The sequence below is a fragment of the Psammomys obesus genome, unplaced genomic scaffold (genome assembly GCF_907164565.1).
Source record: "Psammomys obesus unplaced genomic scaffold, mPsaObe1.curated_primary_1811, whole genome shotgun sequence".
In the NCBI taxonomy this organism is placed as follows: domain Eukaryota; kingdom Metazoa; phylum Chordata; class Mammalia; order Rodentia; family Muridae; genus Psammomys; species Psammomys obesus.
Window position 1 is genome coordinate 1318837 of NW_026593982.1, and position 15881 is coordinate 1334717.

The window sequence follows — 15881 nt, forward strand, 5'->3', positions numbered from 1 at the left end:
TTTAGCAGTCGTGATTTGCCGTATAGTTTTGGCATACAACCAACGGCAGTGGCAATAGCCTGAGTTGTGCCAGCCAAAGGTGCTTCCAGGCATCAATAAGGCAAACCACCACGGTCAGGGGAGACGGCTCAGCGGTTAAGAGCACTAGCTGCTCTTCCAGAGGTCCCGAGTTTAATCCCTAGCACCCTAGAGGCCCACAACCATCTATGGTGAGATCTGGTGCTCCTTTTTGTCGTGCAGGTGTACATGCAGACAGAACACTGTACCGAATAAATAAAAATAAAAAATAAAAACAAAAAGGCAAACCACATCTCACAAGGATGTTTTGATCCAACAGCCATATATCTTCCAGGAGTCATGTTTTCTACCCATAGAGGTAGGATTATTCAATTGTTTTTGAGATAGGATATCATTTTGTAATCCAGGCTAGCCTATAGCTCACTATATACACCAGGCTGGCTCAAACTTGCAGTGGTCCTCCTGCCTCTGCCTCCAGGTTCTGGGATATTAGACATGATACAATGCATCCATTTTCAAATTCTTGAACTTCTGTTTCTACAGTGTTTATACATGCTTTTACAGATCTGTAAGACAGCCACATGTTGGCGTTACACAATGAAAGCTTTACAGAAGGCAAACAAGTTTCATTTGGTTTTGGGATTCAGCAGTTAATGGGAGAGTTTAAGAAAACTCAGTGAGTTCTAATAGAGTATGACTTTCCATCCCATTATTTTTTTTTAATCAAGTGTTTCCTCAAAGAAGCAACGCTGGGAACAGTGGCATGGATGAGGGATGCCATGTTAATGATCGTTTAGCCCTCTACCGTCCACAGTCATTCTACGTGTCCCACGTGGCTTCCGAATTGTGGGGTGCTACCACAGGAATGCTTTCCCCACTACCTGGCATGTATGACTTAATGCATGGCGCGTCCAGAACCAAGAAGGAAGCCTGTGTTCATGCTTGCCAAGCCCACTGCTTGAGCAATCTCCCCAGATCTGACAGGATCCAAGCTGCCTCTGCTGCCCATTTCCCCACTAGCTACATCTGGATTCTGAAGGGGCCTTGAGCTACAGGAACCATCTCCGCACCTGGTGTATTTTCTTGACAGGGAAGAAATTTTCACAGTCAAGGGGAGTTATCTACTCGTGCCTGGGGCAAGCTGACTCCTCCCCACCTCCGCAGCTCTGTTTCTCTATCCACCCACTGCTTCTATTGCCTTGGGTGCTTGGGGGTCTCCATGAGCCAACGCCACTGACCCAGCATCCACCAGTGCCCACACATGCTTCCATCAGCAAACCTGCATTTAAACATGCCCCCAACCCCCCGGTCCTCACCTGCAAGTAGCCTTGGCTACCTCGGCCAGGGAGCTGCTGACGTCGTCTTCCTCCTCCGCAGCAGGTGCTGTGGGCATGACCAGCGCCCCCTGTTGTCCCTCCTCCTTAGCGGACATTCCAGGGCGAAAGTCTGCAGAAGGTCATCTCAACACAACTCCTGTCTAAGTGCCTTCAGATGACCAAGACAGGGTTGGCTTACCTGATTATCTTTCTCTTGTGCTCTTTCGATTGCTTCGGCACTTTTTGAACCCCAATTACAGGCCAGTTCAGTCAGTCAGCTCCATCAGCACCTCCACCAGCAAAACTCGTATCCCACAACGGGGCTCACCAGTCGCTCAAGGCTCGGACCAGCGGGCACTTAACTTTCTTTCTTAACTCTCTGGTCAACACAGCCCCATCTGCTCAGTGAACCTGCCTCTTAATATCATGATCATGATAAATTCTCTTGTAATCAGTCCTACCATAGCCTTTCCAGTAAGAGGTGGCTAGCATGTGTGCCTGCTCCAAAAGTGTTCCCTTTGGAGGCCGAAGCACATTTTCAGGACCATAGATAGTAGCTCAGCAGCCACCACACCAAAAAGCATATCTTAGCTTAAATCACAACAGGTGATAGAGGCACCTTGAGAATTCCCTCACAGCGTGCTGATGATAGTTACACCATTAAATTCTGCTTCTGGTCTGGAGAGGTGGCTCAGTGGTTAGAGCACTGGCTGCTCCTCCAGAGAGCCTGGGTTCAATTCCCAACACCACAAAACAGCTCACAGTTATCTCTAACTGGGAATCCAAGGTCGTCTTCTGGCCTGCACATATAACACACAGGCGTTCATGTGTTATATGTGCAGAAAGAACATTCATACACATAAAATAATTAAAATATTTTTAATTAAAAACATATTTCTGCTGTGTTGGGCCTGATAAGGCCTGCTGCATCTACCTGAGCCTGGCTCAAGTTTGGAGACCTGTCTTTGGCTTTCGATTTAAGAGGCGCCACTTCGGGCAAAAGTGATTCAGCATATCCGCCTTAAAATCAACCCCGCCTGGTAACGGTTAGGTGGAGTTTTGTCGCTGGCCCACCTCTCCTTGTGCTACCTAACCTTGCCCTCTACGTCATCTTCCCTCACTTTCTTAATCCTGCCTCCTGACCTAAACCTATAAAAAGGACTGTTTTATTCAATAAACCGAGTTCCTGCCTCCCGGCTCCGTGGTGGCTTATTCCCTGGGGCATCTGAGGAGGTCGGGCCATCGACACTCATCATCCCGCCCAGCCACGGAGGACGTCCAGCTGGACTGGCCACCCTCCTCTCAGCTCCACCTGCTGGATATCGACCCGGCATTTGCTCCTTGCAGTCTTGGTGAGGGACATGTGGCTTTCTTCTGAGTTCTTGCAACTGTCCTGGGAGTTTTGTGAAGTTCCCTCCATCTCCCTAGAGGAGCTAGCTGATGATGGATCCTGGGAAGCTGGCCGCATGCCTCCTCGCTGCAATCCCTGATCTCCCGCTGCAGACACGGCCCGACACGGCCGGCGACTCTTGGCCAGCAGGTTCTGCTGGAGACCGTGACCCACTATTCCCTCGGGTGCAACCGTCTGCACGCTTCTCTGTCTCCTACGCGCTTATAAATCCGCAACTACATTGTTGTTTCGTTTTTTTGAGACATAGGTTCTCTATATAGGCCTGGCGTCTTTGCCTCCCAAGGTCTGGGGTTAAGGGCGTATTGTCACTACTGCCTGGCTGTAGCTACATTTTTAACAGAGGGATGAGTGAGTTGGAACAGCAACTTGTGGGCATCCTGGTGGCCACTAAGATTTAGTTCTGTGGTCCCAAAGTGCAGACTTCCCTCCATCTGCCCTGTTGTCTGGGGGGGGGGGGGGGGGGGGGAGGAATGACTGTTCAGCACGAAAGCGAACAGGAATGTTTTCTGTCTCAAAGAAAGTACCAGAAACACGGGGTAGGTGTCCAGAATGTTGTGTGGAGGAACTCCAGGGAGAGTGGGAGGCCGTCTCTTAGACTGTGCTTCTGGCTGATTGTTCTCTGGGGCCACGTCCACCGCATCCAGTAGGTAGGTAGGCACCATTCCTTCAGGGAGGCGCAGAGGGGAGGCCTGTGCCATGGGAACCTGCACATGTAAGTGCACGTGGGGAGACTGTGTAAGTGGGTCACATGGTGAGTTAAGAGCAGCAGGAAGCCCAGTGGGACCTCAGATTGCCGAAGCTCCACAGGCTAAGTAGGGATTGTGATAGAAGAGCTGAGGCAAAACCTGGAATCCAGAGCAGACCGTGTCGAGAGCTTGCCGCAGGCGGAAGACAGATTAGAATCTGTCCTGGGAAGGTTTAGCATTTGAGAAATGCCAGGTGCCAAAACATTGTCAGCAGGCCAAAAGCTGCAGAGTTCCACAGTGTAAAAGGTTTCTTGTTCCTATCAATTGGCCTGTGGTAAAAGACTGTCATGGTGGGATAGCGCTTGGTCATAGTATGCCTTAAATCCAAACAGAGGGTAGTTTGTTGCATTGATAACAACTATGCCCGTAATCAGCAACTAGTGAAAGCGTAAACCTTCTAACCTCAGGGTGGCCAGAATGGATTAGAGACCTAGTTTAACCTTCTAGGACCCACCTCCAATGATTGTCTCCCCACTTCCTAAACAGTCTACAACCTTCCCACAGTGTCACCAGCTGGCGACAAAGCCTTCAATACAGGAACAGTTCAGTTCTAAACTGCTATACGAGCCCAACACCAATACTATGAAGAAAGCTTTCTCTTATTAATTATTAACATAATTCGTATATTTTATAAATCTGCATGTTAATTTTTAGAAAAATCATAACCTGAGGGAGTGGAGCTAGCTGAGGTAGCTTAAGGTCCTGGATTATTCATACCATCACCTTAGCCAGGTATCATCAGTTTAGGTGGGCTGGCTGAGACTCATTGAACCTAAAGGAGGCTGTCAGAGTGATCACCAGACAGTCTCTAACCTCATTATAATCTGCATTCTAATAATACCCCACCTATCCGCAAGGCAGTTGACATTGCCATGATGAGGAAAGAAATTTACCGGAAGCCAAAGGATGTGATATGCAAATTCCTGGACCGCCTCTACCCATTCCCGAGGATGTCTACCCTTTGTTAGTCTGTGCCTCCCTCCACTCTTTCACTGTACAGCTCTCATCTCCAGATCCACAGTGGGGAGAGAATTTATCCCACTTGTACTCTTGGCCAAGAATACCTGTCTGCTTTGTTGCCCAACCAATGCTCAGTGTTTGAATGGTGTAAAAGAACACATGTCTTTTACACAAGGGAGTTCCATGTCTAAAAGAAAAAGCTCAAGGTTTATAATCAAAGACATTTGGAAAATTCAGTATGTAGAAAACTTACCCAGAAAATTGGCCCAGGCAAATCAATGACTTCACCGGAGGCCGGGAATCTGGCTGAAGGTGGGCGAGCCCACATTATCATCGACATGATGGTGCTGAACCCTGAGGCCACCCTCTGCACAAAGTCTACTGCACGCTTGAAAAGTCTGCTAGGCTTGAAAACTTCAAACTCCCTGAAAGTGGGGTGCCCTGTTTCTTCCCACACCCACCCTTGTCCTTACATCATATGTTATTCTCAGGCCAGGAAGGATTTCTCTACTACCCAGAGGCAAGGAAGCCTGCTCAGCCAGTTTCTTCCAGACAGATTTATGTCCTGGTCCAAGATTTGAGTCCTGGGTTTTCCTTGGAGTTTGACCCTAAGCTTTGAAACTCAGGCCTTGACTGAGCACTGAAGCCAGGTCCCATCCCAGTGTTATGAATGCCCTTCCCTACTGAACTGTGCTAGGAAATTCCAGTTATTCTGTACACACTGTCAGAATCAAACCAGAATCACTTAAGTCGATTCCTACCAATGAGTAAGTCAGTAAAGAAATCCAGTTAGTTATATGGGAAATTCGTCAAGGTGGTATACCCTAAAGCTAGAAGAACCAAAGATCCTGCTAGAGAGCCCCCCTGCACAAAGGTCACCACAGCCTGCACAGCAAAGATCTCTTCCAGGCCACCTGCCCCGTGACTGTCAGTTTAAGATGGGAGTGGCACCATGGTGACTATTGATCCTTGAGCCGACTTTTTCATCTGTGTGGCCAAGAGTTGCTGTTTCATTGTCTTATATAATACTCCCTATGACCTTAAAAACCCTCTTTTGCCTCACCCATTGGAGTGCTCACAGGGTTTCCCATGGCACACAGATGCTGCTGTGGCACTCAGTAATTCTGCACTGACTTTCATGCATCTGTTTTTTAAAGGACTTTAAAAATGTGTGCGCGTGCGCACGTGCGCACACGAGCGCACGCACGCATGCATGCTTCTGTGTTTATACATGCATGTATGAATGCACTCCCTGGAGTTACAGACTGTTGTGGGCCACCCAAGATATAGGTTCCTGTCCTCTGGAAGAATAGCAAACTTATGACGCCTGAGAGTTTCTTTTTCTACCCATGCAGGTGCCTTCATTCATGTTTTTCCTGTTCTTCCAGATGTTTTCACAAGTTCTCAATATACTCAAATGTTAGTACTGTATAAAGAAACAATTTTTACAGAGGGTGCAAGATTGCTAAAGGGTCACTGCTGGCCCTTTCAAGAGAACTCCACTTCGTGTAGTGATTCTATGGTTAAAGAAACACTAAAGATAAATTAGAAATGTCTAATGATAGTAAGGAAAGATTCTGTGGTGGCATGAATGAGAACGGTCCCAACAGGCTCACATATTTGCGTGCGTAGTTAACAGGGACTGAAAGTGTGAGAAGGAATAGGAGGCCTGGCCTTGTTCGAGGAGGTGTGGCACTGGAGGCGGCTTTCAAAAGCTCCTGCCAGGCCCCGTCTGTCTCTCTGCCTGCTGCCTTCCGATCAGGATGTAAAGCTCTCAGCTACTGTTCCAGCACCATATCTGTCTCCTTCCCACCGTGATGACCATGGACTAACCCTCTAAAACTGTAAGCGAGCCCCCAATTAAATGCTTTCCTTTTGTGAGTTGCCATCATCATTTGTCTCTTCCCACAATAGCCTTAAGACAGATACCACAGATTTTGTCAATTGTTTCCTCAAAAGAGCAATGTTACATTCAGTTAATTCTCTATTGCCTATAATCCTTTTCCAGAAACCATTTGCTCTCTTCATTTTGGGGAGTTTCTCAGCATTTCTTGCCATTTTCTCACTCCCATTGAGCTGGGAGTGCCTAGCTTGAGCTGCTTGGCCAGACTCCAGGCCATGTTCATGCCTGCCATGGTCACTATTTGAGTGAGCTCTCTGCTCTGACAAGTTCCAGGCTGGCTCCATTGCTGTTCTCTATTGGCCATACCTGGCTGCTGAAAGGGCCTTGGACTGGATGAAGAATCTCTGTTGTCAAGGGGAGACATGCACACAGCATACTCAGAGGCAGAAAAATTTTCCCACCCTGCCGCTCTGTCTTTTTGTCTTTTCACTGTTGCCTGTCACTTTGGGTTCTTTGGAGAGTTGTCACCAGCCAAGGCACACCTGGCCCCAGTGTCAACCAATGCTCAAGCATTTGGTATGTCAGAAAGGAAACTTGCAATTCAACACAGGGCCTCCAGCTGCCCACCAGGGCTTTGCCTGCAGGCAACCTTGGGCACCACATTGGGGAGGTGGATGAGCTCTTCCTGCATAGGAGTAGGTGTGGAGAGGTGTGCAGTTTAGTTTTGTGTCAGCCTGATATAAGCTACAGTCATCTGGGATGAGGGAGCAATCATTTTTTAGAAATGCCTCCATAAAATGGCCTGTGGACAAGTCTGTGGAGCATCTTCTTGACTGATGATGATGCAGAAGGGACCCTCCGGTTGTGGACAGTGCCACCACAGTGGTCTGAATAATGGTCCCCACAGGCTCATCTACCTGCACGCCTAGGGAGTGACATATTTGAAAGGCTTAGGAGGTGTGGCTTTGTTGCATAGGTGTGGCTTTGCTGGAGGAAGTGTGACACTGGGGGTGGGCTTTAAGGTTTCAAATGCTCAAGCCAGGCCTCCTGTCTCCTTTCCTGCTCCTTTCAGATCTAGGTGACAGCTTTCAGTCCGTCTACATATTGCCTGCCATGAGTACAGTGGACTAAAACCCTGAACTGTAAGCCAGCCCCGATCAAATGCTTTCTTTTCATAAGAGTTGCCATGGTCATGGCATTTCTTCATAGTAATAGAACACTGCTAAGACAGCCACCTGTCTTAGGGTCACAGAGGTCTTTTTGCCCACAGATCACCAAGGAAACCAGGAACATTAAACACAGAGGCCTTGCCTCAATGGAGGAGATAAAATGCCTGTTCTCCCACCCAGAAAGTTGGGAGTGGGTACTGTTAAAGACCTGGTGACCTTTTTTGCTATCTGTGCAGCAGACCTTACCCAAATGTTTATCCCAGACTCTCCCTCACTAGCTCAGTTAATAGAGTCCATCCTTGGGGGAATGCCACGTGTAGTTTATGGCCTGCTGACTTCTATGCTATCTCAGTCAGAGACTTTACTATATTCTAGTCCCTGTAGCTATGGAACCCACCTTTGTGGCCACGTGAGCTTTGTAGAAGAGTTCCTTAGAGTCACACCTTATGCTTCATTGTGCAGCTGGGATGGGAATGACTCTGGCCTGGAAACCTTTTCCCATTTTTTTTTTTTAAACTGTGTTTTAAATGAGATATGCTGGCAATGAACTGACTGTCACTAGATTCCCCAAGTCTGATCCAGGTTGCCGAGGTCAATCTGAACCAAGTTTTCATTCTCATCTCTTCGTGGGTTCGCTTCCCTGACTAGACACCTGCAGGGTCCCCTTCAGCCACCTTGAGTTGGTGGTCCTGAGAGGAATAACAAAGGAAGCTGTGCGAGCCATGGAGGTCAAGCCACTAAGCAATCTTTGCCCTTGCGCTGGGCTTCAGTGCCTGCCTTCAGGTTCCTGGCCAATTTTAACTCCTGCCTTGGCTGCAGTGATGGACTGTGAATGGAATGTTTAACCCAAATAAACCTTTTCCTGCCCAAGTTGCCTGGCCATGATATTAACCACAGCAACAGAAATCAAACTGGGACAGGAGGCCCTTCGGTGTCTCAATGGTTGAGACTAAATGTCTTCCGGAAGCTCACAGACACATCTTCTGGTATTCTATCACCTGTCCTTGGGCCTGCCTGAGCCTGGGTGGCTACACTACTTGACAAAAAGGACATGTGCAGGGCTGGAGAGATGGCTTGGAGGTATGAGCAATGGCTGCTCTTCCAGAGGTCCTGAGTTCAATTCCCAGCACCCACATGGTGGCTCACAACCATCTATAATGAGATCTGCTGCCCTCTTCTGGTGTGCAGGTGTATATGTAGGCAGAACATTATATACGTAATAAATAAGTAAATCTAAAAAAAAAAAAGGACATGTGCAGACCAGCAGGTACCCCCCAACTATGGCTCAACTAGGGTCTAACGAGGACAAACAGGAGGGCAGTGTTGGGGCTGCCTGGATCTATTTTTATATGTTCACGTATAGCTTGGACAGGGAGAAGGCCAGAAGTGAAGGGCTGCCTTTTGGTTCTGGAAGGCCAGACCCACATTCAGCATATGTGAGCCAAGTGAGTTGCACATGCACAGATGTGCACAGGGAAGCATGGTGCACTTCAGGAAAGCCGAGTGCACTTGGTGGGAGGTGTGGGGTGAAGGAATCAGGGATGCAGGTGGCTGTCCTTCCATGAGGGCTGTCCCAGAACCTGCTTCTCCTCCAGATTAACTCTATGGCGAGTGATCACAACATGAGTGGACAGAACTATGTCCTCTGGCATACTCCAGCTCTTGACCTTTGGTTTATGACTATCCAGGAGCCAGCCAATGAGGTGTCAGCTCCCTGGAGCTGAGGCAAGTTGTAGCAGATTTTCTTGAGATGCCATTTAGAAGCTGGGGCTTTGCCGAACACTCCCGGCTCTGTGGTACAGGGTGAGAGAACAGAGAGGCAAGGCTGGGCAAGAGGTCTCCTGTGCACCTGTGGCCTAACAACTTTGCTGGGGATTCAAGAGTGGGATGTTTGGAGATGACCTTTTGCCCTTTGGGCAGATTAAATCTTTCCAATCAGGGGGAAGAGAGTTTTCTGAAACTTGCCTGTGGGAACATGAGATTCTGCTGTGTGCTGACACTGAAGAGGAAACCACGTGAGGGGACACCACATCTTCCTTCCAGTGTGACATCTTAAGGTATCAAAATAACAGAGAAGCAGCTACTGGGTAAGGAGGGCAGAGGGGAGGGGACTAAGCAAGGCTTTGCTGCACACAGATCCCCATGTTAAATCCTCAAAGCAACCCAAAAGCAGGTGCTATTTACTCCGTTCTATGACAAAGACAAGCAGGCTCTGAGACTTTATGTAACTCTTTCAGGATCACAGGGCCAGAAAAGGGAAAGCCATGGGGATTAATCAGCCATTGCTGACCCAACACTTTTCCTAGTCATATTCTGCTTTTTCCTGAGTGCTACTAGAAGACACACCCTTGAGCAAAGTTTACATGGCTCCTGGGAGGCTGCCAGCGGGGGGGAGGATGCAGGGAACTCACATGGCTTCCTCTCTCTCTCCTGCAGGGCTCAGGGAAGGCGTGAAGAAAGATCTGGTTGTTTCCTGTGATTGCTGGTATTTGAGACCCAGAAGTCTCTCCATGGCTTCTTATTACATCCGCAAGTTCCAGGAGACGGACCACAAACAGGCTGTGGACTTGTTCTCCAGGGGCTTGGAGGAGCACATCCCCGCCACCTTCCGCCACCTGCTGCTGCTGCCCCGAACCCTCCTGCTCTTACTTGGGGTGCCCCTGGCCCTGGTCCTGGTGTCTGGCTCCTGCCTGCTGGCCGTTGTAGGCATTATCCTTTTGCTTCTACTCCTGCGGCTCCTTGCCAGACAGCCCTGGAAGGAGTATGTGGCCAAGTGTTTGCACACAGACATGGCTGACATCACCAAGTCCTACCTGAGGGTACATGGCTCCTGCTTCTGGGTGGCTGAGTCTGCGGGGCAGGTGGTGGGCACAGTGGCTGCTCTGCCAGTCAAGGATCCTCCATTAGGGAGGAAGCAGCTGGAGCTCTTTCGCCTGTCTGTGTCCTCACAGCATCGAGGACAGGGGATAGCGAAAGCGCTGGTCAGAACTGTCCTCCAGTTTGCACGGGACCAGGGCTACAATGATGTTGTTCTTGAGACCACTATCATGCAGCAAGGTGCTATGACCCTCTATGAGGCTGTGGGATTCCAAAGGACAGGTGAATACTTATACCCCGGCATTATTAAATGGTTCATGGATTTTTCTATAATTCATTTCACATATCCTCTCCCTTCTGCTCAGTAACATGGACTATGACCTTATTTCTTACCATATCTGTCAGGTTCCAATTAAGCGTACTATATATAACAAATAATAAAAAGCACACTTTTCATGCTCATTGGATTACTGTCTGTTTGATGATATTAGGGTGACAGAACTGAGGCAATAAAGCAGTTTCCATAAAAATCACCTTCCTAAAGGTAGCAGGTCGGTGGCTTGATGAAGCGGAAGTGGTTTCCATGACCTGAACAGGATGTCTGGCCCCTACTGGCATGGGCTAGACACAATCCCGTGAACTAGTATTTGGAGTGGAGGCCAACCATGGCACGTTCTGGGGGACACAAACAGGTCCCGGAAGAGGATGTGTGAGCAGAGATTGTCTCAGACATACAACTCCTGAGACTGAGGCTGGCTCCAGAGTCTTTCCCAAGCAACAGGAGCTTCAGAACGTAGGTGCCTTAAGCTTCACCATGTCATCCTGTAAGACTCAGACACATGGGCGTGTCTCCCACTGCTGCCTGTGGCACTGCTTCTCTTTGTTGGAACTTCACCTCTAGCAATGCAGTGTCATCTGGTATCTTTCCTTGTGTCACTTTCAGCCCAGCGGGTCCTTTCAATCAGCATTGTCCAGGCTCCCCTTATCTGATAACGTGGTTTCCAGGAAGTATTAAGGCTAGTATTGCAGAGCCATGGCATTGAATCCTGCTTGCAGCTGTCTTCTCAGGGAATCTGACTGACGACTCCCTGCTATCCTGCCAGGTGGCCTTGTCCGACAAGCTTCACCTCAGATAGGCTATTTTCCAACAAGTCAAGTATGTGTTAACTTGAGCCCTATGAAAGTGGAGTTTTCAATTATAGACCTTCAAGAAAGCCCTGTGTGTCAGGAAGGCACTGGACTTGCCTCCACAAGTCTGTCTTTCTTTGCTTGCACCGGCTTTCTCCATGTGGCAAGGCCAGATCTAGGGGTCACAGGACAAGACAATAAGGGAGGTTCTGTTAAGCATGTAGGCAGTCTAGGCAGTCGTCCTGTCTGCCTCTAGGTTGCTCAGCAACCTGATGTCACCACCTGCTCCCTGCCACATAAAGGCAGTGGCCACCACCTGGCTTACCTCTCTTGTATTCTGTGCATGTCTCTCTGGGTGTCTGTCTCCCTCCCCATTTTGCTCTTCCACACCGTCTCTCTCATGACTAACTCAGATGATAACCCTTTCCCTCACCCCTCTGCCCTTTTACAATAAACTTCCTTGTACCACACCTGTTGTGCGGCATGTAATATTTGTATCATACCAGTTTCCCTAACTGGTTCCCTGTACTTTGCGATGTATAGACAATAGCAAGAAAATAGCACCTGTCTTCCATAGCACATAGGGAATCAGGATGCTGGGAGCCAGATGACATATGCAGAGAGGGACAACAGGACAAGGAAAATTGTCATTGTGAGATGAGCAGGAGTCCTCGGCAGGTGGGAATACCATGTGAAGCTCAGTCCCTCAGTGACAGAGCTCCATTGAGCCAAAGATACGCCTGTTGTTTGACGTCTTCTGTGGAAACATGAATCCAACATCTCTCCCCCAGATAGACCACAGTCTACCTTGATGCGTTTACTGGGGTTCTCTACTGACACGCACATAGAAAGAAGACTCAGAGAGCATAGTAACTAGAAGCCAGCTCTACAGGGATGATTTATACATGCTTCGTCACCAGAGTCTTCAGTACACCCCGCCTTGCGGTCTTCTTCCTAGCACTAACTGTTCACTGCTTGCATAAGCTCTGGGAGGGCACTGTGAACCTTGTAGACTCCTTGGGCATTTCATGAGCCTTCCTTCATCTTCACAAGGGAGTATTTCAGTCACACAACATTAACCCCTTCCTCCAGTACTTCCTTTCAGCTCACTCTCCCGTAATGTTTCTGGAGCCACATACAAGGTGACCTAGATGTCAACAGCAAAAGAAGCTCATTCTCAGTAGTTTGTCTGGTTATGAGTCCTCACTGTAACCACTGCCACAACAACAACCAAGTTTCTTTCCACAACCATGGGTGACAGCCTCAGAAGTCTAAGTGTATGAACAGGAATGCTTAGAAGGCAATTTATAAGCATACAACATCCATTTAACAGCAATAAAACAATAGTCTCTTTCCTGGAGTCTATGACTATAGGGAACCTCAAAGTTGGCTCAACACCCCAAGACCAAGTTTTCTACACAAAGGAGATTTGCCCCAGAGGGACAGAGGGCAGGTATAAGGGAAAAAACAAAAACAAAAAAAAAAAACCCAAAAAAACCCACCAAAAGCAGGATATAGAGAACTAGGGAGAAGGGGAAAGGATCAAAAGAGAGAGGAGAAAAGGGCTAAGTGACTGGGGGTAAGGGTATTTGTCCCTGAAGTTTGGGGAATGGGAAAAAGGACTGTCTCTGGATAGAGAGGAGACAGATATGACCCATAGGCAAATCACAGTTTATAAAGTTAAAAGGGGGCTGCCTATAATCCCAGCACTCTTGGAGGCAGAGGCAGGCATATCTCATTGAGTTTGGGACTAGCCTGGTTTACAAAGTGAGTCCAGGACAGTCAAGGCTATCCCAAAAAACCCTGTGTTAAAAAAGAGAGAGAGAAAAAAAAAAGAAAAAAGAAAAGAAAGAAAGGTAAAAAGGGAGACCCTGTGTTAAGATGGGATGTTTAATTTTAATTGAGCATATTAATTAGGTGAGCCAAAGGGGGCTTTTGATTCATAGACTTCAATAATTTCGTAGTTGGACCTTGGTAGTCAGCCTTAGGAGGAGGAACTGAAGTATATACAGCATAAGGGAGAGAGGGTCAATTTACATGCAATAAGACAAAGTGTGTCATTTAAGTGAACTTTTAGAGAGAACTCCCTACTTACCATCTTACGCACATACATAATTGATCGTCTATATGCCTAAAATCAGATGCATCAAGGGCTGCACACAGTGGATGTTGGAGGCACCCTGCTGGTTGAGGCTGCAGTTCTTGCCTGGACCAGACAGCCATTGCCCTTAGCAGGGTCCCCTGCTCTCTGCCTGACTTTATCTGGAAAGTGTCTCTAGGCGCAGACTACCCTAACCACACTCGACGATACAGCTTCTGACACAGCTCCTTGCTAGTTCTCCCCTCCCTGAGTTTATATGTTAATTAAGCACTGACATTCTGCTTTTACGATAGGAGCATGCCATATAATGCAAATCAAGCATCCTTGAAGTGCCTAGTTCCAACGAAGCTTGTACACCTATTCTTGGAGCCTCCCACCCTCTACCCTAGGGATATATAGCCATTGTTCTCTGGAAGTAAAGTTGAACTGGCCATCAGATGTTCCCTGGGTGTGTGATCTCTGTATGGTTCTCACCAGCAGTGGCACACTTCTCTTGGTCCCCTGCCCCCTCTGACTTCCCAGTAGCCCTCAGGCAGGAGGAGAACTACATGCAGAGACAAGGTTATGTAATCCAAACTATCAATCAAATAGAAAACCCCTGCTTTGATGAGAATGTTTAGCCCTTGATAAATGTCAGCTATTAGAGCATTGTCAGTGGACCAAAGGCTACAAGGTTTTACATGGTGAAGATGTTAAATTACATTTTATAGATTTCCTCTCAGTAAACAAGAAGAGAACTTAGAAGAATCTAAATTCATACCCAGGATCAATGAGATTAGAGAGAGCAAGCTGTGGGTGCAGTGATCCTACAAATTCAGTTAGAGTGTCCAGACCGACTGGGAGTTGCCACTTTGACCCCCAACTGTAAAAAAATGAGCAGGTAGCAGAGAGATGAATCTACGCACTGGGGGTAGAAGTAGGATTTGAACTGTTGTCTCATTGTGATATCTATATTTCTTCCAAAGGGGCCTTCCCTGAGTAGAATTGAAGCCAAGGTCCGTCCACAGCACTGAGAGCTTTCAACACTGAGAAGGAGAAGTGAACTGGCAGGGCCAGTTGGAACCATGTGGTTTCTAAAGATTGGACCCAGGTCCTATGAAAAAGAAGTAAATGCTCCTACTGGCTGAGCTACATCTCCAGCCCTCAGTTCTTTGTTCTGTCACCATGGATCTAAACTAGATCAGGGATAGTGTTCTAGCACACCCCTACTGACTGAGTCTCCTAACAGGTTCCACCTTGTGAAGAATCTGCCGCCTCCCAATTAGGTCATCTGCTTTAGTACAGGGAGTCTTAGAACTTTCCAGATCTAAACTGTAACACTAGCCCAACATCAAGACTAGGGGAGAAGTTTTCTTTTGTTACTATTGGAAATAAAAGAGATTTTTTTTTTCTAGTGCCTTGTCTAAAACTATATTCATTTCCAGAAAAATCAAAGCTCTGAGAAAACTCTAAGATAGCTTAAGGTGCTATCACATTTTACAGATGTCATTAACTCCGGTTCTGTTGGGGTCTAAAAAGGTTGACAAAGTGTCCAGCTGACATCTGTAACTTCACTGTAAAGTCTGATGACACCCTACCCGCCCCAAGACACTTGACATTGCCACACGGAGAAAAGGAAGGACTCTATAAAGAGGGGATAGATGTGGTGTGTGAATTCTGGGAAATCTCCACCCATCCCCAAAGAAGACATGAATTTCCATCTCTCCACTAGTCTATCTATCCCTTCAGTTTTATTTTATACTCTCAACTATAGATCCCCAGTGGGTAGAGACATGGATTTGGGAGGTCATCTCCCACTTCTGCTCTTGGCCAAATATGCAGTCACCTTTCTTGCTCAATCAACACTCAGCCTTCGTATTGAACCTACAATTCCAAGATGGAAAAAGAACTCACCTTTGGTTGGGAACCAGCAAAAGATCAAACAGGTTCAGCTTTTGAGTATTATAGCCCCTGAAAATTCAATAAAGAAAATGAACTCAGAAAATTGGCACAGACAAACCAGCAACTTCAGTAGAGGTGTGGAATCTGGCTAGAAATAAGAGGGTCCATGACAACCTGAAACTACAAACTCAACCTCAGCACTCAGCAGAGTGGGCAGTGAGGCTGCCCTCAGCATGAAGAAAGCACAGGACCTTTTCACTCTTTCTGCTGTGCTTAGAAATCCCAAATTCGGGGCTCAACAGTTAAGAGCACTGTCTGTGCTTCCAGAGGTCCTTAGTTCAATTCCCAGCAACCACATGGTGGCTCCCACCCATCTATCCTGGGATCTGATGTCCTCTTCTAGCATGCAGTGTATATGCAGGTAGAGCACTCATGTAAAATAAATAGATAGATAGATAGATAGATAGATAGATAGATAGATAGATAGATAG

The 15881-nt window shown here is 47.5% G+C and overlaps 1 protein-coding gene and 1 long non-coding RNA gene across 4 annotated transcripts; one reads left to right on the forward strand and one right to left on the reverse strand.

Moving 5' to 3' along the window:
* Positions 1-6210: 6210 nt before the first annotated feature.
* On the forward strand, positions 6211-10742 carry LOC129684487 (N-acetyltransferase 8-like). Of its 3 annotated transcripts, none has more exons than XM_055617650.1 (3): positions 6211-6295; positions 9384-9520; positions 9900-10742. In XM_055617650.1, exon 3 carries the CDS (start codon positions 9974-9976, stop codon positions 10646-10648), a length of 675 nt encoding a protein of 224 aa, XP_055473625.1. In that variant the 5' UTR covers positions 6211-6295; positions 9384-9520; positions 9900-9973; the 3' UTR covers positions 10649-10742. The 3 variants fall into 3 exon arrangements, with proteins under 3 accessions (XP_055473625.1, XP_055473624.1, XP_055473623.1); XM_055617649.1 differs by lacking the exon at positions 6211-6295 and adding an exon at positions 9184-9266; XM_055617648.1 differs by lacking the exon at positions 6211-6295 and having other exon boundaries at positions 9192-9520.
* Positions 10743-11505: 763 nt separating this feature from the next.
* On the reverse strand, positions 11506-15865 carry LOC129684489 (uncharacterized). The gene is made up of 3 exons (XR_008721347.1): positions 15403-15865; positions 11973-12555; positions 11506-11583 (listed from the first exon to the last, which is right to left on the reverse strand). It is a non-coding gene; the product is annotated as an uncharacterized LOC129684489 (long non-coding RNA).
* Between the last annotated feature and the right edge of the window lie 16 nt (positions 15866-15881).